A 24,776-nucleotide genomic window follows, 5' to 3' on the forward strand; every position below is an offset into this window, starting at 1 on the left:
GTATCAACAATTAATAGAGCCCACCCAAACTAAAAATGCAAAAGGGAAAAAAAACAAGTGAGACAAATCAGTATCGCACTTATACCTGGGCGAAATGTCATCTTCATTTTAAGCAAGGCTTCACTGCAATCTGCCAAAAGATATTTTGCCTTCCTATTATAGATTCGAACAACTCCCAAAAGAAGGTGTCCTGAAGTTCGCAGTGCAATTTTCACCTTTCAATAATTTTTAAAGTATTAGAATGTTAAAAATTAGATTTATAAACTCTGTTCTTAAAATTATAAAATCATAAGAATTTCTTCTCTTTAAAAAGCAGATATTTTGTATTCTTATTTAAAGTAAATCATTTAACTTTTACCTCACCTTGTAAAATGATTAACATTTTTATTCAGTGAAGATAATCTAATGTGGCATTTAAATGAAATATGCTATTGTTGATTTTATGAAAACAACATAAACTTTGCAGTCAGGCAGACTTGGGTTCAAGCCTTGGCTCAATTGCTGAGGCTAAGTCATTTAACCTTCCTGAACTTCAATTTACTAACAATGACTACAATTTATTATACACTTGTTTTGTGCCAGGAATTATCCTAAGAGCTTTTCATACATCAGTTTATTTGACAACAACCTCTATTTACAGAAGAAAAAACTGAGACTCTGATGTGATAAACAGCATGCCTAAGTAACAAAACTATTAAGCGATGGAGCAGGAATTAAATTTGACCAACTCAGAAGTTCATGCTCTTAAATACCACACTCACTGAGGTTAAGCAAACTTAAAAAAATTAAAGTCTAGCCCAGTGCCTGGCACATGGTAAGTTTTCAATATATAATTGAATATATTATATACTGAATATTATATATTGAATATATTGAATATATAATCCATAATTCATCCTCTTAAGAAGAAAAATACCTAACCAATACAAATATTAAAATAATATTTTAATGCAAATTCTAGTAACTTGTAACTGTTTTATAATGAATATAGTGCTTTGTTTAATGACGTTTTCACATATATTTTTATTTATACTCAATCCTCCTTTCCTTCTACTCTCCCTATTCATTCACTCATTATTTTTCTAAGAAATATTCACTTGGTACTTACTATGTATACAATATTTTGTTAGCGAATAAGAAGCAATCACAAAATAGTTATAAAGCATGGCCTTTATCCTTCAGGATCCAATCTATTTATGATAAACATATTAAAAAGTTAATTACCAACAGAAATCAATATATGTTTATTTTCAGATGATAAATGCTTAGGAATTTAAAAAAAAAGACCATTTGAGTAGTAAAACTTCCTAGGAAATACATTGCATGGTATAATGTCTTTTAATTCCTTTCCTCTCCACAAGTCAAAGTAAATACATCCGATAATTTTAATCAATAACATACCTTAGGAGAAAGAATTTTTTCAATGGTTATCTCTAGATTACATTCAAATACATGGGCCTTTGTGAGTTTCTTCTCCCAGTGAGCTGCAAGCCAGATTTTGGCCAATGGCCCTCGCTTACTCATAAGCACATGTGTGTAGAACATGTTGCCTGTATTCCTTAGTAATATTTAATGAACTAGAGAGAATACGAAAAGATATTTAAATTTGAATATAAAACACTTTTAGTGCTATTTTACAGTAAGAAAAACCATTTCTCATTAATTCTATAACATATTAACTTCTAATAGATTACTCAATTCAAATTACTTTCTTGTAAAAAGAAACTGCTTTAAAATACAAAACTATAAACTAATGACAGAACTCTATTAATAAACTGTGTATAGCACCTGGTTTAAGTGTATTCTGATCACTGAGCATTTCTTACATTTTACATATACTATATAAAGGATTTGAATTCTAAGATCTTGGCAGGCTACAGTCCATAGGGTTGCAAAGAGTCAAACAGGACTGAAGCAGCTTAGCAGCAGCAGCAGCATAATCAAATAACAGGCTTCCCAGGTGGCTCAAGTGATAAAGAACCCGCCTGCAATGCAGGAGGCATAAGAGATGTAGGTTCAATCCCTGGGTCAGGAAGATACCCTGGAGGAGAGCATGGCAACCCAGTCCAGTATTCTTGCCTGGAGAATCCCACAGACAGAGGAGCCTGGCAGGCTATAGTCCATGGAATCACAAAGAGTCGGACAAGCAACTTAGCACACACACGTGGTCAAATAAATAGAGAAGGAGGACTGGGGGGAAAAAAACAGGAAATGGAAACAGGGGGAAAACAACAGAATAACACAAAGTGGAAAAAACTAAGAAAAGCAAACACAGGTAACCACTTTTCTAAAACTTGAGTTTGGGAAGTGTCAGATCATTGATTTATATCCAGGTATTGAATTCCTTTGTTTTCTTTAAGATACTACGGTTTGCTCAATGATGTATTAATTTATGAAGTTAAAATAATGGGTATCCAAAGGACCATAAAGTAGAAAAATTAGGAAAACAAGAGACTATAGAAAAAGAATCAGAAGAACAAAAAAGAATCGGATTTGAATGTTTTGAAATAAGAATGGTAAAAGAAAACCTTCACTTAAAGGTAAAAAATTTATGCATATTTCTACACACTGTACTAGTCTCAGTAACATCATAAGGCTCCATTATTATCAAAGGAATGTCAGGACACCTTGAATGACTTACAAAGAATCAAGTTATTGCTTACATATAAGTAATCTTAACCTGCCACTAGAAAAGCACCCTTTTGCTTCTTACTTAAAGTTCCAATAAAAGGGAAAACTGAACCAAAATAAATACGAAAACAAAATCAGCCCCAGAATCAAAACCTTAGGTGATCAATGCCATTTTCACCGCAAGAATCAAATCACTGGACCAAAATAAATGTGATTATGCAATCTACCAAACCACATTTCTCAATGGGTGGGGTAAAGATTTTAATGTGTATGGCCTTTGTCTGCTTTGGCTCCACTGTCTTCCTTTTTAATCTGTGTGTTTGGTATCTTGGAACAAATTCCAGTTTGCCCTTTTCAATTGCTCCCACATGTATGATTATTTGTAAACTTTAAGAAAAAAATAAACCTGTGATTTAGTATTCCTGAGACACTGATTTTCTCGAGCCTCCAATCCCCCATCCCCCACAAAATCCACCCCTCCCCCCTCCCCGCCCCGGCCCAAATCCCTCACAAAAGTCCCAATGTCCTGAGAGTTATTTGTAGGTTGAATTGAGTTCATGCAACCTATAGCTAGGGAAAGAAAAGTGTTAGTCACTCAGTCGTGTCCGACTCTACGACTCCATGGACTGTAGCCCGCCAGGCTCCTCTGCCCATGGAATGTTCCAGGCAAGAACACTGGCATGGGTTGCCATTTCCTTCTCCAGGGGATCTTCCCGACGCAGGGATCGAATCCGGGTCTCCCGCATTGCAGGCAGATTCTTCACTGTCTCAGCGACCAGGGAAGCCCAACGTAAAGCGAAGGATAGTATTAAAACACGGTAGTAGAAGCCAGGGAATGGGCTTAATTCGTGGGAAAGGGTCCCTGGTGAGGAGTAAGGGCGGTGGGTGAAGGGGAGCTTTAGGGCAGGATGAAGGGGCAGAAAGTGGACGCTCGGGGGAGGTGGGGGAAGAGCCACGGGGGAGGGGGTGGGAGAGAGAAGGAAGGAGGGGAGAGGAACGAAAGGCGCTGGAGTTGGGTGGGGATTAGGGGTGTGAGGAAAAGACGAGCATCAAGGACACGGACGTCTAGGGCTTCCTCCACACAGATTCCTCAGAGTTGAAGGCCCGAGGCTCAGAGGGAGACACTGAGGCTGAGGGGTGACCGCAAGCGCCCGTTTCCTCTCCTCAGAGGGTCCCTCAGGACTCGCGCTAGTGAGGAGCGTGGCAAGGCCACTTGTGGGGATGAAGGTGGCCGTGACCCAGCCAGCCTCCAGTCCTCGGATCACACCCAGCGCCCTACTTCCAGCGCTGGGTCTGAGGCGGGAAGAGCCGAAGCAGGGCCTGGAGCAGGAGTCGCCGGGTCTGCGAGGTGGGTCCTAGACGCTCAGCTCCCAGATCGGGTAGGCTTCAGGGAGGGCGCGGCAAGGCGATGGGCGGGGCAGGGCAGCGGGTTGGGGCGGGGAAAGGGGCGGGGCCACTGAGTGACAAGGCCCCAAACTGGGGCGGGGAGAGGGGAGAGGCATCTGGGAACCGGGCGGGGCAGTGGGCAGGAGCAGACCTGGGGGCGGGGCGGCAGGAGTGGGCGGGGTTAATGCTCGGGCCGCAGGGAGTGGATGCGGCAAAGGACTGGGTAAGGGAGGGAACCCGGACCGGGGCGGGGAGGTAGCGGCAGGGCGTGAAGTTTTCCACCTGGGGCTTGCTCGTGGAGCTCACTGTTCAGGGACCTGGTCCCTACAGAATAATTGTGTTAGGTGGTAATGTCTAACTCCTCTGCCTGGCCTCTGAATGTCACTAGAATGGAGTTTTCCACTTATGAGCGAGGAGCTCCCTGGAGAAGTTATTTAATCTCTTTAACTTCAGTTTCTCTCACCTGTAAATTGGAAATGATAATGAAAGTACCTGTGCCATGGGATATTGTAAGAGATGAGTGAGATGAAGCATGTAAAGAGCCTAGCAATCATAAATGCTCAGTAAATATTCAGTTCAGTTCAGTTGCTCAGTCGTGTCTGACTCTTTTCGACCCATGGACTGCAGCACGCCAGGCCTCCGTGTCCATCACCAACTCTCGGAGTTTACTCAGACTCCTACCCATTGAGTCGGTGATGCCATCCAACCATCTCATCCTCTGTCCTCCCCTTCTCCTCCCGCCTTCAATCTTTCCCAGCATCAGGGTCTTTTCCAAGGAGTCAGTTCTTTGCATCAGGTGGCCAAAGTATTGGAGTTTAAGCTTCCGCATCAGTCCTTCCAATGAACATTCAGAACTGATTTCTTTTAGGATGGACTGGTTGGATCTCCTTGCAGTCCAAGGGACTCTCAAGAGTCTATTCCAACACCACAGTTCAAAAGAATCAAGTCTTCAGCGCTCAGCTTTCTTTATACTCCGTTGAGTCTGGCTCTACAAGCAGGGTTTCCGAAAGCGTGATGCAGGCGGGAGAATGAGAAATGACACAACAGTTCAGTGAAAGGTGAGGATCAGGGGACCAACACCGCTCCGAGGTGAAGGTGCTGAAACTGAATCCATGCCAGCTTTATTATACTCTCAGCCGTGAAGGAAGGAATGGTGCAGGGAGTTAAGCAATAATTCATGTGGCCTTCAGGGCCCAAGTGATCATTAACCTTTGGGTAAACAAGAAACAGTAATCAATAACAAATCAGTAACTAAGAATAATATTCTTATCTATAGATTTCCTCCAGATACGAAAAACACGTTGCTCTGAGAGGCCATTTGGGAAAAAGTCTGGGGTTGGTTTCCCGCCCCCAGGATCATATCTTGTTTTCAAGATTATGAACTGTTTCCTCTGGACTTGTTCCAAGAGTCCCATGGCTTAAAGCATCCAGTTTATCAATAATTATAAATTGCTTCTGTGGCCCTTGCCGGGGTCTGCTTTTCTTCGATTCTTTCTGTCTCCTACATCTCCCCCTTTTTGATTTTCCACAAGATGAAAAATGGTGAGAAACACTAGTTGCTGTTGTTGGTTTCATTGTCTCTTGATTGTTCTTCTCCAGACTATGCAGAAACACAAACATATAATTAATAGCATTCCCATAACCAGAGCAATTCCATATCCAAATGTTTTGATCTGTTTTAAGGGATTAAGAGAAGAAAGATTATCAGCAATTTATCAAGATAATCTGATCCAGTAATTACATCGAGATGCTTATTAAAAGCTTTTAATATATCTTGTTGTAAGTCTTGAATATCTACAGAAATATTACCATGGTTCAATAGGTGTTGTTTAACTTTATCCCAGTTGAATTGTGTCTTATAATATTTGTAAGCTGTTACACAAAAGGAAGTGTAGTTCCAATCACATTTTAGTCTCATCTGTTTTTGTAAACTGACCAGTTGATCTCCTAATAAAATAACAGACTGTTGAAGCTTGGCCACTTGGGAGGCCAACTCTCCATCAATTTTTTGTTGAGCAGTCCAAAGGACGTCTGCATCTCTACGCCATTCTTGTATAAAATGAACTGTTTCTATAGACTGATGAAGAGCCACTCTGGCTATGGCTACCGAAGCGGTAATAGCTATCTATAGTGCCTAAGATGGCAGCAATCAGCAATCCCAGAAAATGTTTAATATGTTTAAGATTTTACAATATTCCTTCAATAGCATATAATGTAGGGCTTTCTTGCCAAGGTCATTGTAAATCAACTGGAACCCATATGCCAGTTCTGGTTTTAAGAATATAAATACTTTGCCAACTTTCATTAAAAAGAATGGTGTTATTGATACATGTATAAAATGAACAATTAAGACATATTATTAATCCCAAATTGGGATCATATTTTGCTGGTCCAGTCATAAAAACAAAAGGAATTCTTACACAAGTTTGAATAGTGTGGGTAGAGTTTTTTGTAAAGCTAAAAGGTAGCTTTTGGGTCATTTAAAATATATTCAGTATGTCCTCCATTCCAAGTGATTAGTTTTTTTCTAAGCGATGGGTATGTTCCATATTTCATTATGAATAGGGTAATGATCTAAACGAGGCATGGAGGGGCAAATCCTGCCCGATGCCATATGAGGGATTGACTACCATAAGTAATGAGGGCCTTATTTTTACATACCCATGGGGAAGACACTTTAGATTCTTTAAGTTTAGGGGCTCCTCGGGGTCCTCAGTTGATAATGGAGCCTTCTGTAACATTTAATAATAAGTGACCTTCTGATCCCTTCCACTGTATCTAATTTTCAGTACCATGGCTAATTTCAGCAATACAATCAGGAAAATCAGGTGGATTCATCATGCTGGAAGTTTCCTCCTTTTCTAAAAAAGTAAGAGCAGTTAAGAGAAAGAAGGAAGTCTTATTATCATTTGATTCTTTGACAACTGACAGCCATTTTTGATATCCTGTTTCAAGGTATATACTTCCAAAACCAATACAAATAGGAGTGGTATCAGAGCCAACAGTATAATTTACCAACTGACAACCTTCTTCTTCCTTTTTAATAGGAAGATTTTAATCATATGGTCTGGGGAGCCAGGCAGAATCATTTACGAATAATGGGACTGGCGAATTTTCCAGAGTCACAGGTCTCATCAGGGGAGGATTAGGTATGTAAGTCCAATAGTGATGACTATCTATAGCTTGTGTACTTACCACCATGGTCAGCAAAGTGACCATAGCCAAGAACTGGTTGTCTGGTGTTTCTGGCAGTCTTCTTCTGTGTACCATCTTCTCTGCCTCCAGAGACAGTTTCTCTATCTGTCCCCAAGTTGGCAAAGATGCTTCTTGGGTTATTTTTGATAGAGATAGTGCAGGATTAAGGATCAGCAGTGACATGGCTCCAAGTGGGGGTTCAAACAGTGGGTCTATATCGAAGTAGGTCCTTTTCCTTCCAGGGCCAGATTTTTCATTTTGGGATCCACTGATGTTCAACTTCTTCTGTTAAAATAAGAGCATAACCTCGTCCTTGTTTAAGTAAAATTGCCTTTTCCAACTCTCATTTTTTTTCCATAAGACTTGTTGAGTTTGTTGTAAGGTTTCTTTTTTAGAAAGCAAATCATTAGCAGTTTGATTATTTGTCCAATATATTGTAGCTGCTGGTTCTGTATTGTCCCCTCTAATATCCAAAAAATTTAAAATAAAAAGAGCTATTGCTAATTTATCTTTTGAGGAATTAGGTCCTATTCCATACCTTTCTCTCCCTTTTAGTTTTTGTAAAGTGTTTTTTAATGTTCAGTGGACTCATTCAACTATAGCTTGTCCTGGTGGCTTATATGGAATTCCAGTGATGTGTTTAATAGACCGGTCTTCAAAAAATAATTTCAACGTGTGACTTGTACAAGCTAGGGCTTCCCTGGTGGCTCAGAGGTTAAAGTATCTGCCTATAATGTGGGAGATCTGGGTTTGATCCCTGGGTTGGGAAGATCCCCTGGAGAAGGAAATGGCAACCCACTCCAATATTCTTGCCTGAAGAATCCCATGTAGCCTGGTGCAGGGGGGCGCTCCGCAGAAAGACAGAGGCAGTGGAACTTCCCTCAGCACAAGCCAAGGGGTCCTGAGGAGAGGTGAGCCTGCTGTGCACCAACCCAGCCCCTCCCCAAGCGAGAGACAATCAGAGGCAACAGGGGTTCCATCTAAGCAGTTCCGCTTTGTTGCCACAAACTCTTGGTTTATATAGGCAAGCAAGGGGGTTTTTCGAGGGTTGGACCAATCACGTTAAATGTCAAATCTTAATATACCATAGTTGCACCAATCACATTAAAGGTCGTCATGCGCTTCATTGTAACAAGAGTCTATGGTGATCACATGCTGTCCACGTGCAGGGAACTCAAGAGAGCCAATCAAACGTTTTAACAAATAACTTAGGCCGCGCCCTCATCTCTTCCGCCAGGCGCCATCTTAGCTCTAAACCGCAAAGCTAGCCTTTCTTTTTCAAGGTTTCCCATTTAGGGCCCCACAGCCTGGTGGGCTACAGTCCATGGTGTTGCAAAGAGTCGGACATGACTGAGCGACTTCACTTTCACTTGTACAAGCTGGTCCATTGTCAGGTTTTTTATGTTTAGGGAGTCTCATGTAAGCAAAGCTTGTTTGAAGTGAGAGACCCACTGATTTGCAGTTTCTCCTGTATGATGTGATGCAAATATTCCAAAATAAGTGTCAATAGACCCATGGACTAGTCCAGCATTGCCAGATGTTGGAATGTGTGCTACATCAGTTTGCCAAATATCGTTGGGAAATAATCCCTGTGGGTTAACACCTTCAGGCAACGTCGGAGTAGAATTAACTTGTTGACAGGAAGGACAATGAGATAACAATATCTTTAGCTTGTTGACAACTCAATTGAAATTTGTTATAGTCCTTTAACTTTTAAGTGTGTTAGTTCATGAAATTGTGATGAGAAAGAAATGAAATGAGTTTAGTGTCAGTAGTATTGTTTCCCTCTGCTAAAGCTCCTGGAAGTTGTGAATGGGATCGAATATGAGTAATATAGAAAGGATTGTTTCTATAAAAAATAGCATTTTGTAATTGATTAAACAGTTTAATAGGCAGATTAGAGTTGGGTATTGTTACAGTCTCGGTTAAAGAAGTAACCTTGACAGCATATTGTGAGTCAGAAACAATGTTAACAGGTTCTTTAATATCCAATAATACAGCTTCTAACTCAGCCTGTTCTACAGAAGGATATTTAGATTGCCAAATCTTCAGTAGGACCAAAAGAACCTGTTTTGAGGTCCTTATTTGCATCAATAAAATAGGTGACAGCATTGTGAATAGGCTCAATTTTTTTTTTTTTTAGAGAGAATCAAAGCATGTCTTTTAAGAAAACTGATTAACTTAGAAGGGTAGTGGCAATCAATGTCGCCAATAAAATCAGAAAGAGCAATTTGCCATTCAATATTTTGAATATATAAATGTTCAGTTTGTATTTTAGAAAATGGTACTATTATAGTCTTTGGATCGTAACCCAACAATTGTTGAATGCGAGTTCTCCTGTTCAATATTAACTTGTTAACCACATCAACATAGGTAGTCAATAAACTTAGTTTGTTTATGATGCAAAAAGACCCATTCAATTATAGCTTCTGTTTGCCAGATTATTCCTGTGGGAGAATATGGAGTGGCCATAATTAAGGCTGTTATAGGTTGATTTAATTCTACCCTGGTCAATTGTTGCTTTTGAATTGCCTGATTAATTTGTTGTATTTCTATTTTGGCTTCATCGGTTAGAGACCGAGGACTTTTTAATTCATTATTTCCTTGTAATATATTAAATAGATTTTTAAAGGCATAATTAGGAATCCCTAAAGTTGGATGAAGCCAGTTAATATCACTTAATAATTTTTAAAAATTATTTAAAGGTTTTAATTGATCAATTCGAATCTGTGTTTTTTTGTGGAGATAGTGTTTCTATTTAATATACAACCCAAATATTGATAAGGAGCTTCAATTTGAACTTTATCTGCTGTAATAATTAATCCATACAATTATAAAATCTTTTGGGTTTCTAAAAATATTTGTTGACGAATTTTCTTATCAAAGTATGTTAATAAAATATCATCCATATAATGAATAATATAGGCTTGTGGATATTTTTCTCTAATTAAACATAAAGGCTGATTTACAAAGTGTTGACACAAGGTGGCGCTGTTCATCATTCCTTGTGGCAAAACAGTCCAGTGATATCGCTGACTAGGGCCTTTATTATTAATATGGAATAGTAAAAGCAAAAATTTGGAGCATCATTAGGATTTAATGGGATAGTGAAAAAACAATCTTTTAAATCAGTGATAATAATTTTCCATCACTTTGGAATCATAGCGGGAGAAAGGAGTCCAAGTTGTGATACTCTTATGGGTTCCGTAACAGCCATTGATTTTTCTTAAATCTGTAAGCATTCTCCATTTACCTGATTTCTTTTTAATCAGAGACCGGTGAATTCCAAGGGCCAGTCGTTTCTACTATATGTCCTAATTTTAATTGTTCTTCTACTAGCGTTTGTAAGGCTTCGATTTTTTCTTTTGATAAAGGCCACTGTTCCACCCATATAGGTTTATCTGAAAGCCGTTTTATTTTTAATGCAGTCTTTGGAACAGTGGCCCCTAGGCTAAATTTTGAGGAGTACTAGGGTGAAGTCCCATATTAGTCATAATTTGTTTTGTCTGAGACATTATGGGAGGTATTGTAACATAAGCTCCCCATTGCATAAGTAAATCACGGCCCATAAGTTAATAGGAATATCAGCGACCAATGGTCGAAGCATAACAGTTTGTTGATCGGGCCTCTGGCAACACACAGGGCATGCACTCTGAGCTATATTGCTCATTGTTCTTATTCCAGTAATAATTGTAAGGACTTGTTGTAACTGCCAGGATTGAGGCCAGTGTTTAGAGGCAATGATAGAAACATCTGCCCCTGTGTCCTCAAGTCCAGGGAATTGCCTTCCCATAATTTTTATTTCTAATTTTGGTCTTTCATCTGTAACAAAAGTTTGCCAAAATACTTGTTTTCCTGTACTTCCAAGTTCCTCTATTCTCTTTTTAGGAGAATTTAATTTTATATAAGGTAATAATAACAATTGAGCAATTTGACCTCCCTTCGATATTTGATAGGGAACATTGGGTTTTATTAGCATTATAAGTATTTCTCCTTCAAAATCTTCATCTATTATTCCTATTTGAACTTCGACCCCTTTAAAGTGAGATTGCTGCTTCTTATTATTTAACCTACAGTATTTTTAGGTTGGGGTCCCCAGATGTCAGTTGGTATTTTATATATTCCCATAGAGGGCATTACTACTAAATTTTCTAAGCCTGGTATGTCTAATGCTGCGCTCCCTGATGTTGCGGGGAGTAAGTCATGAACTGATTGTTTTCTTGAGGTTGAGCTGGGTAGGCAAAGGGAACTGCGTTCCAAGTGCCTGCATTGTTTTTGGGGCCCGGAGCCAGGTGCTGATTCCCGTTTCCTGACAAGGGAGTCCCATCTTTATGAAATTTTGACCTACATTGATTTGCCCAGTGATTTCCCTTATGGCATTTTTGGCATAATCCTGGAGTCTTGATATCATTTTTTGTCTTTTTTTAATTTCCTCCTTTACAGTCTTTTTTAATGTGTCCTAATTTTCCACATTGGTGACATCTCTTATCTGTCTTTTTATTAGCCTTAGACAATGCTTGAGCCAGAAGTTGCATTTTATATGGTTCTGACCCAATATCCTGGCAAACTTTTAAGATATTCTTCTAGGGGGGCACCCTGTGCTTTGTGAGGCTGAATCACCTTTTTTCATTCTGAGTTAGCATTGTCATAAGCAAGAACTTGCATCAGCAAATCTCTCAAACCAGGCCGTGACACTGTTTTGTTCAAATTTTGATGCAGCCTGGCAATAAAATCTACAAAATTTCTCCATTTGATTGTTTAATTTGGGTAAATGAAACCAAGGCTTGTCGGGGTGGATTTATTCTCTCCCAGGCTTTGAAACATATCATTCTCACTTGAGTAAGTAATTGATCATCAAATTATAACCGAGCTTGGGTGCCAAAATTTCCTCTGCTGCTGCTGTTGCTGCTGCTAAGTCCCTTCAGTCGTGTCTGACTCTTAGCGACCCCATGGACTGCAGTCCACCAGGCTCCTCTGTCCATGGGATTTTCCAGGCAAGAGTACTGGAGTTGGGTGCCATCGCCAAAATTTCCTCAGTTCAGTTCAGTTCAGTCACTCAGCCGTGTCCGACTCTTTGCGACCCCATGAATCGCAGCACGCCAGGCCTCCTTGTCCATCAACAACTCCCGGAGTTCACTCAGACTCACGTCCATCAAGTCAGTGATGCCATCCAGCCGTCTCATCCTCTGTTGTCCTCTTCTCCTGCCCCCAATCCCTCCCAGCATTAGAGTCTTTTCCAATGAGTCAACTCTTCGCATGAGGTGGCCAAAGTACTGGAGTTTCAGCTTTAGCATCATTCCTTCCAAAGAAATCCCGGGACTGATCTCTTTCAGAATGGACTGGTTGGGTCTCCTTGCAGTCCAAGGGACTCTCAAGAGTCTTCTCCAACACCACAGTTCAAAAGCATCAATTCTTTGGCGCTCAGCTTTCTTCACAGTCCAACTCTCACATCCATACATGACCACAGGAAAAACCATAGCCTCTGGTACCCATTAATTGATCAAGTGTTATATTAACTGGCTGGTTGGCTGTTGCATTTCTGTGAGCTTGTTGATTTGCCTCATCTTGCCACCCGGTCCTAAATTATAAAAATTCTGAGGTGGATAGGCAAGTTCTGGCTATCATTTCCCAGTCATAAGGAATTAACCAGTCAGCTTGTGAAAGTCCCTGAATTAGTCCCATGGTATAAGGAGAATTAGTTCCATATTGGGTACATGCCTGCTTTATCTCCCATATAGTTTTAGATGGTTTGGGGCTGTAATCATAATGCATTCCTCCTTGTCGGAACTGAGGATCTGGTGGGATCTGAGTTACAGCCACAGGGAGAACTAAAGCGTCTTCATCCCCCTGCAATTGTGCCATAGGAACCCCCTTTTGTAAAGGCGTCATTTTACTAGGCACAGTTATCTGTGGTTTAAAAGCAAATCCATCATCCCAAGGGGTTTCAGGATTGAACGGAGGAGGCTCAACCAGAGATGCAGTCGGACTAGAGAGCAAGATCTGTTCTTGACTTCTGTCATTCTTTCGGCTCTTATTTTTCGGTTTTATTGACTGCTTCTCTTCCTCATCACCAATGTTATCATATAAATTCATTTCCTCCATTTGTTCTTGTAATTGTTCTGTAGAATCCCCTGAATCCGAGTCTTCGGACTGCAGTGGTCCTAAAGCCGTGCTAATGAGATTCCCTACTGACCATACAGACAAAGGAATCTTTTCCCCGCGTGGGAAGGCACAGCGCAGGCAACGCGTAACTTCTTGCCATTCCTACCTCAAAGTCCCTCTGTCTGAAGCTAGCCAACAGCAATATTTTTCAGTGGCAGAAAACAATTCTTTAAAAGAGGATTGAGCTAATCTCAGCCTCCGAACTTTTTAACAAAGTTTTTAACACTTGCATACAGGCACTATGCTTAGAAGGATTTTGCCCCATTGTTACCCTGATTGACAAATCCGGAGGGGTGTGCTTACCAAGGTTGTTTCTCGTCCGCCAGAGCGGGCTGGATTTCCCTGCGATCTCCGCCGCTAGGAGCCTAGCCTCGAGGCTAGTTCCACTTTCAGGCCCCTGTTCAGTCCAGCTCGACAAGCAGGGTTTCCGAAAGCGTGATGCGGCGGGAGAATCAGAAACGAGACACAAGAGTTCAGTGAAAGGCGAGGATCAGGGGACCAACACAGTTCCAAGATGAAGGTGCCGAACAGGAATCCCTGCCAGCTTTGTTACACTCTCAGCCGTGAAGGAAGGAATGGTGCAGGGGGTTAAGCAGTAACTCATGTGGCCTTCAGGGCCAAAGAACAAAGTGATCATTAACCTTTGGGTAAACAAGAAACAGTAATCAATAACAAATTAGTAACTAAGACTAATATTCTTATTTGTAGATTTCCTCCAGATCTGGAAAAACACGTTACTCTGAGAGGCCATTTGGGAAACAGTCTGTGGTTGGTTTTCCACCCCCTGGATCGTATCTTGTTTTCAAGATTATGAACTGTTCCCTTTGGACTTGTTCCAAGAGTCCCATGGCTTAAAGCATCCAATTTATCAATAATTATAAATTCTTTCTGTGGCCCTGGCCTGGGCCTGCTTTTCTTCTATTCTTCCTGTCTCCTACAATAGTCCAACTCTCACATCCATACATGACCACTGGAAAAACCATAGCTTTGACTACACTGACCTTTGTTGGCAAAGTAATGTCTCTGCTTTTGAATATGCTGTCCAGGTTGGTCATAACTTTTCTTCCAAGAAGCAAGCGTCTTTTAATTTCATGGCTGCAGTCACCATCTGCAGTGATTTTGGAGCCCCCCAAAATAAAGTCTGCCACTATTTCCCCTGTTTCCCCATCTATTTGTCATGAAGTGATGAGACCATATGTCATGATCTTAGTTTTCTGAATGTTGAGTTTTAAGCCAGCTTTTTCACTCTCTTCTTTCACTTTCATCAAGAGGTTCTTTAGTTCTTCTTTGCTTTTTGCCATAAAGGTGGTGTCATCTGCATATCTGAGGTTATTGATATTTCTCCCGGCAATCTTGATTCCAGCTTATGCTTCTTCCAGTCCAGCATTTCTCATGAATATTAGACATCATTATTATTGCTAAAGAGATCATTCCCACTGACCTGTGCTTTAGGGACAGCAAACATTTTCCTACCTGGAATATTACAGCTTTCAATAACTAAAGCCAGCTGCTACAACATAAGAAAAACAAAAGAGCATAAGGATCCAAGGCTGGTTTCCTCCTTTGAATTTCCATAGGAAATACTGATAAATCTTGGAATAACAATAGCATTCAGTATATAGGTTATCTAAGGTCCCAGGTTCCTTGCTGATGGGTTGTCTCATTTACTCTTCAAACAACCTCAGTTCAGTTCAGTTGCTCAGTCATGTCTGACTCTTTGTGACCCCATGGACTGCAGCATGCCAGGCCTCCGTGTCCATTACCAACTCCCGGAGTTTACTCAAACTCCTGGCCATTGAGTCGGTGATGCCATCTCATCTTCTGTCATCCCCTTCTCCTTCCACCTTCAATCTTCCCCAGCATCAGGGTCTTTTCAAATGAGTCAGCTCTTCACATCAGGTGGCCGAAGTATTGGAGTTTCAGCTTCAGCATCAGTCCTTCCAATGAACATTCAGAACTGATTTCCTTTAGGATGGACTGGTTGGATCTCCTTGCAGTCCAAAGGACTCTCAAGAGTCTTCTCCAACACAACAGTTCAGAAGCATCAATTCTTCAGCGCTCAGCTTTCTTTATAGTCCAACTCCCACATCCATACACGACTACTGGAAAAACCATAGCTTTTACTAAATGGACCTTTGCCGGCAAAGTAATGTCTTTGCTTTTTAATGTGCCATCTAGGTTGGTCATAACTTTTCTTCCAAGGAGCAAGCGTCTTTTAATTTCATGGCTGTAATCACCATCTGCAGCGATGTTGGAGGCCCCCAAAATAAAGTCTGTCACTGTTTCTATTGTTTCCCCATCTATTTGCCACAAAGTGACGAGACCAGATGCCATGATCTTCGTTTTCTGAATGTTAAGTTTTGAGCCAACTTTTTCACTCTCCTCTTTCACGTTCATCAAAAGACTCTTTAGTCCTTCTTCGCTTTCTGCCATAAGGGTAGGGTCATCTGCATATCTGAGGTTATTGATATTTCTCCTGGCAATCTTGATTCCAGCTAGTGCTTTATCCAGTCCAGCATTTCTCATGATGTACTCTGCGTATAAGTTAAATAAGCAGAGTGACAATATACAGCCTTGACATACTCCTTTCCTGATTTGAAACCCGTTTGTTGTCCCATGTCCAGTTCTAACTGTTGCTTCTTGACCTGCATACAGATTTCTCAGGAGGCAGGTCAGGTGGTCTGGTATTCCCATCTCTTGAAGAATTTTCCAGTTTGTTGGGATCCACACAGTCAAAGGTTTTGGTATGGTCAATAAAGCAGAAGTAGATGTTTTTCTGGAACTCTCTTGCTTTTTCGATGATCCAACAGATGTTGGCAATTTGATCTCTGGTTCCTCTGCCTTTTCTAAATCCAGCTTGAACATCTGGAAGTTCATGGTTCACATACTGTTGAAGCCTCACTTGGAGAATTTTGAGCATTACTTTGCTAGTGTGTGAAAGTGAAAGTTGCTCAGTCATGTCCGCCTCTTCGCAACCCCATGGACTATATAGTCCATGGAATTCTCCAGGCCAGATAACTGGAGTAGATAGCCTTTCCCTTCTGTAAGGTATCTTCTCAACCCAGGGATCAAACCCAGGTCTCCCGCATTGCAGGTAGATTCTCGACCAGCTGAGCCACAAGGCAAGTTAGCATGTGAGATGAGTGCAATTGTGCGGTAGTTTGAGCATTCTTTGGCATTGCCTTTCTTTGGGATTGGAATGAAAACTGACTCTTTCTATTCCTGTGGCCACTGGTAAGTTTTCCAAATTTGCTGGCATACTGAGTGCAGCACTTTCATAGCATCATCTTTTAGGATTTGAAATAGCTCAATTGGAATTCCATCACCTCCACTAGCTTTGCTCATAGTGATGCTTCTAAGGCCTAGTTGACTTCACATTTCAGGATGTCTGGCTCTAGGTGAGTGATCACACCATCATGATTATCTGGGTCAGGAAGATCTTTTTTGTATAATTCTTCTGTGTATTCTTGCCACCTCTTCTTAATATCTTCTGCTTCTGTTAGGTCCATACCATTTCTGTCCTTTATTGTGCCCATCTTTGCATGAAAATTTCCTTGGTGTCTCTAACTTTCTGGAAGAGATCTCTAGTCTTTCCCATTCTATTGTTTTCCTCTATTTCTTTGCGTTGATCACTGAGGAAGGCTTTCTTATCTCTCCTTGCTATTCTTTGGAGCTCTGCCTTCAAATGGGTATATCTTTCCTTTTCTCCTTTGCCTTTCCCTTCTCTTCTTTCCATAGCTATTTGTAAGGCTTCCTCAGACAACCATTTTGCCTTTTTGCATTTCTTTTTCTTGGGGATGGTCTTGATCACTGCCTCCTGTATAATGTCATGAACCTCCATCCATAGTTCTTCAGGCACTCTGTCAGATCTAATCCCTTGAATTTATTTGTCACTTTCACTGTATAATTGTAAGGGATTTGATTTAGGTCATACCTGAATAGTCTAGTGGTTTTCCCTACTTTCTTCATTTCAGTCTGAATTTGACTATAAGGAGTTCATGATCTGAGCCACAGTCAGCTCCTGGTCTTGTTTTTGCTGACTGTATAGAGCTTCTCCATCTTTGGTTGCAAAGAATATAATCAGTCTCATTTCAGTGTTGACCATCTGGTGATGTCCATGTGTAGAGTCTTCTCTTGTGTTGCTGGAAGAGGGTGTTAACTATGACAGTGCACTCTCTTGGCAAAAGTCTATTAGCGTTTGCCCTGCTTCATTTTGTACTACAAGGCCAAATTTGCCTGTTACTCCAGGTATTTTTTGACTTCCTACTTTTGCATTCCAGTCTCCTATGATGAAAAGGACATTTTTGGGGGGTGTTAGTTCTAGAAGATCTTGATAGAACTGTTCAACTTCAGCTTCTTTGGCATTACTGGTAGGGGCATAGATTTGGATTACTGTGATATTGAATGGTTTGCCTTGAAAACGAACAGAGATCATTCTGTCATTTTTGAGATTGCACCCAAGTACTGCATTTCGGATTCTTTTGTTGACTATGAGGGCTACTCCATTTCTTTTAAGGGATTCTTACCCACAGTAGTAGATATAATGGTCATCTGAGTTAAATTCACTCATTCTATTCCATTTTAGTTCGCTGACTCTGGCCATCTCCTGTTTGACCACTTCCTATTTGCCTTGATTCATGGACCTAACATTCCAGGTTCCTATGCAATATTGTTCTTTACAGCATCGGACTTTACTTCCATCACCAGTCACATCCACAACTGGGTCTTGTTTTTGCTTTGGCTTCATCTCTTCATTCTTCCTGAGTTATTTCTCCACTGTTCTCCAGTAGCATATTGGGCACCTACCGACCTAGGGAATTCATCTTTCAGTGACTTATCTTTTTGCTTTTTCATACAGTTCATGGGGTTCTCAAGGCAAGAATACTGGAAGTGGTTTGCCATTCCCTTCTCCAGTAGACCAAGTTTTGTCAGAACTCTCCACCATGACCTGTCCATCTTGAGTGGCCCTACGCAGCATGGCTCATAGTTTCATTGAGTTAGACAAAGGTGTGGTCCATGTGATCAGATTGGTTAGTTTTCTGTGTTTGTGGTTTTCATCTGTCTGTCCTCTGATGGAGAAGGATAAGAGGCTTATGGAAGCTTCCTGATGGGAGAGACTGACTGAGGGGGAAACTGGGTCCTGTTCTGATGGGCGAGGCCATGCTAGGTAAATCTTTAATCCAATTATCTGTTGAAGGGTGGAGCTGTGTTCCCTCCCTGTTATTTGACCTGAGCCCTGAGCTCAAACTATGGTGGAGGTAATGAAGATAATCAGTGACCTCCTTCTAAAGGTCCCATGCAAGCACTGCTACACTCAGTGCCCCCAACCCTGCAGCAGGCCACTGCTGACCTGTACCTCTTCAAGAAACACTCACAGTTCTGTCTCAAATTCTGTGGGGTCTCTGGGTCCTGGTGTGCACAAGGTATGTTTGAGCCCTCTGAGCATCTCTGGCGGGTATGGAGTTTGATTTTAAATGTGATTTCGCCCCTCCTACCATCTTGCTGGGGCTTCTCCTTTGCCCTTGAACGTGGGGTATCTCCTTTTCCCTTGAATGTAGGGTATCACAAGGTAGTTAATAATTCCCCTCTTGTGATGAGGAAGTGGCCCGGAGAGGAGAAGCCACGGGTACAGGGTCACATAGTTGGGAATGGTTTCACTCCCTTTTTCCCACCTCAGGGAACCGCGTCACAGTGACCACTCAGGTAGGCCTCTGGGAGATGTCCTTGAGGCTAACTTCTTAATATCAATCCAAAATCAAGCCCATCTGGAGAAGGCAATGGCAACTCACTCCACTACTCTTGCCTGGAAAATCCCATGGATGGAGGAGCCTGGTGGGCTGCCATCTCTGGGGTCGCTAAGTTCGGACATGACTGAGCAACTTCACTTTCACTTTTCACTTCCACGCATTGGAGAAGGAAATGGCAACCCATGTCAGTGTTCTTGCCTGGAGAATCCCAGGGATGGGGGAGCCTGGTGGGCTGCCATCTCTGGGGTCGCACAGAGTCGGACATGACTGAAGTGACTTAGCAGCAGCAGCAATCAAGCCCATCACTTTACCTTCAAATAGGATTTTATTCATTCCTCACTGTCTCTACCCTCTCTACCACTTCCCTACTAGAGAAGCTGTAACAGCTTCCTCTGTCTCCCTCATGTCACTTGCCTCCTTTGAGCCCATTGCCCACACTGCAGCCAGAGCAGTCTCCCCTTTTAAAGCTCTTTAAGTCTTCCTGTTGCTCTTAGAATAAAACCAAACACCTTCCTGACAACTACAGGGTCCTGCATAGCTTCCCCCTTACTTATTATTCTAGCTTCATGTTCTATGAGTTGATTTATCCTGACCACAGTGAATCTTCAGTTTCAGGGTCCTTGCTTGCCTGGGCCCCTCCAAGGTCCTGGGAGAACATAGCAATATGTTCAGCAGGGTATATGTTTTTATAAACATTGCAGAAGTAAGATATTTAGCTATAATCCTTTAAGATCAGTGTCTTTCAGCTCTCCCTCTGTCATAATATATTGCTCCAATGCAGTACTGGAAGGGTGCAGCTAAGACAGAGCTGAGTTAGGTGTACATTAATTTAGATTCAGAGGTGTTACGGACTGAATGTCGTGTCCCCCGAAATTCATATGTTGAAATCCTAATCTCCAATGTGATAGTATTGAGAGATGGGACACTTGGGAGGTAATTAGGTCATGAGGGCTCCATGTTGATGGGTTAATAATGTGGGATTAGTTCCCTTATAAAGGAAACCTTTCAACCTTTCTGCCATGTGAGGACACAACGAGAAGGCAGCTGTCTATGGAATAGGAAACAGGTTCTCATCAGACACTAAGTCTGCTGGCAACTTGATCTGGACTTTCCAGCCTCCAGAACTGAGAGAAACAAATGTTTGTTGTTTAGCCACCCAGTTTGTGGCAGTTTGTTGTAGTGGCCCAAACAGACGAAGACAAGAACCATTTATATGATTCGCAGTCCCTTTCATCTGCAGTTGGGTCACTGCGGTCCATCCCAGTGTAGGAATGGCTTCCAAGAATACTCCTATCGTCCCCTGTGCCAACTCGCCCTGCACTGTGACAGGAAGGCGCAGGGCCACAGGTTATAGTAGTGCCCAGCATCAGGGGTGTGTACAGAATGGGTGAGGAAGAGATTTGAAACACACAGTACCAGAGCTAGTCTATAGAAAATTCTGTTGATCATCAGATGTATTAAACTATATGCAGAGGATTTGGTTCCTAGCAAAGCCTGGTTAGGAAATGGCAACCCACTCCAGGAGTCACTTGCTTCCCTTGGGCCCATTTAAGATCATTGTCTTTCAAATTTCCTTCTGTCATAATATATTGTGCCTGGGAATTCCATGTGCAGAGGAGCCCAGTGGGGGTCCCAAAGAGTCGGACATGACTAAGCAGACACGCATGCATGCAAAGTCCAGGCAGTATATCTGGCAGTGCAGCTTATACAATTATAAATGTCCTGCATGTTTTTTCCTCCTTTCTAATAGAAATGGAATGAGCTAAAAGATATCAAAGTCCTGTGTTTGTAGGAATATGGAGAACTGTAAACAGCAAGCATAATATGTCTATGAGGAAATGTGAGTGTTTCATAATCTCATTGTGTTGGGTTATGCCTCACTTAACATTTTTGTCCTAGCAGTGTCTTACAAATGAAGTGACCTGTAGATCATAACAAAAGTGGTAGAGTAGATCCTCCATATCCACAGGTTCTGCATCCATGGATTCAATCAACCTCAGCAAAATATTTGAAAAAAAATTCCAGAAATTTCCCAGCCATTCAGTGACAACTATTTACATAGCATTTACATTGTGTTAGATGTTATAAGTAATCTAGAGATTATTTAAAATATGGGTGTGTGTGAGTAGGTTATATGCAAATACTATGTCCTTTTACATAAAGGACCTGAGCATCTGTGGATTTTGGTATCTGCAGGGGAATAATTGCCCTGCAGATTGTTGTTCTTTAGTCGCTAAGTCGTGTCCAACTCTTTTGCTACCCCATGGACTGTACCTACTGGGCTCCTCTGTCCATGGGATTTCCCAGTGGGTTGCTATTTCCCCCGCAGATACCAAAGAGTATCTGTAATTCATTAAGAGGAATAGATACATTTCAAATCAAAGTAATGAATAGACTTGATTGTGCTAATCTAATTAATTAAAAGAAGAGAATTATAGGACTTCCTTAGTGGTACAGGGGATAGGAATCTGCCTCTGCCAGTGCAGGGGAAATGGGCTCAACCCCTGTCCGGGAAGATTCCGCATGGGTGAGACAAATTGCATGCCGAGAAGCAGCTAGGCCCGTGCGCCACAGCGACTGAGCCCACATACTGCAACCACTGAAGCTCATGTGCCTAAAACCTGTGCTCCACAAAAAGAGAAGCCACTGCAATGAGAAGGTTGCACACGGCCACAAACATTAGCCCCTGCTTGGCACAACTAGAGAAAGCCTGAGCACAGCAACAAAGACCCAGCGCAACCGATTAAAAAAAAAAAAAGTGAATTATAGAAATACTTGGGGAAAGATTTGGGGAAAGATTCAAATTTCTCACTTATTTGACATGAAATACTGACATGGATGAAGATAATGTGAAATTCATATTATGCCACCACATGGGGATGCTGACAATAAAACTAGTTAATGGACTGTCAACTCAAAAAGTATTTAAGCTTAGTCACTATAAAAAGACTTATGTCTGTGTTTCCATTGCTGCCTTGCAAATGGCAATACTATCTTTCTAGGTTCCATACACATGCGTTAATATGCAGCGTTTGACTCTCTTTCAGACTTACTTCACTCTCTGCAGTAGGTTCTAGGTTCATCTACCTCATTAGGACCAACTCAAATGCATTCATTTTTATAGCTGCAGAACAGCAGTGGAGACACAGACACAGAGAACAGATTTATGGACATAGTGTGGGAAGGAGAGGGTGAGACAAATTATAAGAATAGCATGAAAACATATACATGCCATATGTCAAATAGACAGCCACTGGGGATTTGCTGTGTGACACATGGAGCTTAACCCATGCTCCTGACAACCTAGAGAGGTGGAATGGGGTGGGAGATGGGAGGGAGGTTCAAGAGGGAGGGGACCTATGTATGCGCGTGTGCATGCAAGTTTTTTTCAGTCATGTCCAGCTCTTTGCAACCCTTATGGACTGTAGCCTGCCAGGCTTCTCCCTCCATGGGATTCTCTAGGCAAGAATACTGGAGTGGGCTGCCGTACACTCTTCCAGGGGATCTTCCTGACCCAGGGATGGACCTTCATCTCTTACTTGTCTCCTGCATTGGCAGCAGGTTCTCTGCCACTAGTGCCACCTGGGGCAGCCCCGACATATGTATACCTGTGGCCGATTCATGTTGATGTATGGCAGAAACCAGCACAATATTGTAAAGCAATTATCCTCCAATAAAAAAAAATTTTAAAGAGTTACAGCTCATGCATTAATGTTAAAGAAATTTAGAAGTTTTTTCTAATTTGACAATAATCCTAAGAACTTACATGGCATTAAGCTTTACAACTTAGAGAAAATTGTTAAAGCTACCCACCAAAAAACTTAATCTTATAAAGACTGGATTGTTGTCTTTATTTATAGAAATAAATCATTATCTTATGACTATATGGTCAAAGAATATATAGAAAAAAGTTACAGAGCTATATTATGGCAGCTAATTGATTAAAATATTATGCTATATTTCCAGAGCTTATGATTTTATAATTTGTGTCAGTTTTTAAAATTTCATCATTTGCTGTTATTTCTTCCATAGTTATAAAAGAAAAACCCCCCTCTTTAATGTAATGCTGCACTTATGACTTTTTATTCTTTTTCTTTACTCAAAGAATATCCTAAATTTTATAAGCTTCAGGCCATGTAAAACCTGTCTCTGTCCCTACCCAGACCTGTGTTCTTGCTCCCTGTGTGGTAGCCATATATTAAATCCTTTCTGTGCCCATTGCTTGGGAAAGCGCCTGGCACACCAGAAAACTACTTGTAGATAAATGAATGAAATTGGAATGCGAGCATGTCGACTGCAGGAAAACATGAATTTTATCCATTTAATTTTTTCCCTACATTCCCACATCCAGAACAGTGTCTGACACAGAGCAGATGCACCATAAGTATTTTTCTATTTTTTTAAAAAGTTATTTATTTATTAAAAAGTATTTCTTTCTTTATTTGGCTGTGCTGGGTCATGGCTGTGACACTTGGGATCTTCAGTTGTGGCATGTGGGATCTAGATCCCTGACCAGGGATTGAACCCCAGCCCCTGCATTGGGAGTGCTAAGTCTTAGCCACTGGACCACCAGGGAAGTCCTCTCAATTTACTTATTTTTAATTGAAGGATAATTGCTTTACAGTATTGTGTTGGTTTCTACCAAATACAGTAAGTATTCTTTTAAATTAGTCCAGACCTGTTACCCGTTTTATTGCAGATAATACTTCTTTTCATTGTCTCTGGTTATTCCATTTACAAAGCACTTCCCCAAGGTCTCCCACAGCTCTGACAGGTGTCATTTTCATTTCAGAGTTAAGGTTCAGAGGAGGAGAAGTAACCTGCCACAGGTCATTCAGTCAGCGGCAGAGCTGAACCTAGATCTCCGCGCCGGAAAGCCTCGGTGTCCCCTCCCAGTATAACCCGTTCCACAGTAAGAAAACAGTGAAGGCAGTCCCACCACGCAGAGCAGGCTGGTTAACCGAAGAGTTACTCCACATGGACACCAGGTGGCGCCCATCCACCGAGTAAGTCCTTTAGTCCTTGATAAGGAACGCAAAAAAACAAAACAAAACAAAACAAAGCAAAACAAAAAACAAAAAACGATCAGAAACCAAAGTTTGAACCACCAATTTCATTTGCTTTCAACTGCCCGGCTTTTCCTTCATTGACCACCCGCTCTTTGGGTCTCAGCTTCCTTTCTGTCAAATGGGAATATCAACAGGTACTTCCTAGCCAGGTGATATGCAATGGTGCCCATGCATAGCTCATGTTCAGTAAGCATGTGTCCTCGTTCTTCCGACAGGGCCCGTGGTAATCCCCGGCTGTACAAAATTCTTTTTAGCCGTGCACTTGGGCAGAGAATGGTTTCCAGTAGGAATGAGAAGGAAATTCCCTTTTGTTGATCCTCTACTGTGCTAGATGGAAAAGTGGCCCCTACATCCTAATCCCTGGAACCCATTAATGTTACTTTACATATCATATCTCCATTTTAGGAATGTAGGGCTTGGGTTTCAGTGGAACTAAGTGGCCCCAAATAACACATTGAGTAAATCTCAGATCTACCTTCTACCTGAGCAGAGCTCTGAGGGTGTCTTCGCCAAGGTGATTAATTTAAGGATCTTGAGATGAGGGATTATCCTGGATTATCAGGTGAGTGCTAAATGTAATCGCACA

At 41.4% G+C, this 24,776-nt stretch overlaps 1 protein-coding gene across 19 annotated transcripts in view; it reads right to left on the reverse strand.

The window, feature by feature from the left end:
- RAD21L1 (RAD21 cohesin complex component like 1) overlaps nucleotides 1-13,954 on the reverse strand; it is a 48,875-nt gene extending 34,921 nt beyond the window's left edge. For 6 of the 19 annotated variants that reach the window (XM_060396997.1, XM_060396996.1, XM_060396994.1 and 3 more), the window contains exons 1-4: nucleotides 13,678-13,954; nucleotides 4,510-5,617; nucleotides 1,402-1,577; nucleotides 86-215 (exon numbers count right to left, since the gene is read on the reverse strand). In XM_060396997.1, the coding sequence (XP_060252980.1) occupies nucleotides 86-215; nucleotides 1,402-1,545 (274 nt within the window). In that variant the 5' untranslated portion in view covers nucleotides 1,546-1,577; nucleotides 4,510-5,617; nucleotides 13,678-13,954. Of the gene's footprint in view, nucleotides 1-85; nucleotides 216-1,401; nucleotides 1,578-4,480; nucleotides 5,618-7,212 lie in introns of all 19 variants that reach the window. The other 13 variants (XM_042229949.2, XM_060396992.1, XM_060397003.1 and 10 more) reach the window with 6 other exon arrangements.
- Nucleotides 13,955-24,776: the final 10,822 nt, after the last annotated feature.

Source organism: Ovis aries, chromosome 13 (genome assembly GCF_016772045.2).
Source record: "Ovis aries strain OAR_USU_Benz2616 breed Rambouillet chromosome 13, ARS-UI_Ramb_v3.0, whole genome shotgun sequence".
NCBI classification, from domain to species: domain Eukaryota; kingdom Metazoa; phylum Chordata; class Mammalia; order Artiodactyla; family Bovidae; genus Ovis; species Ovis aries.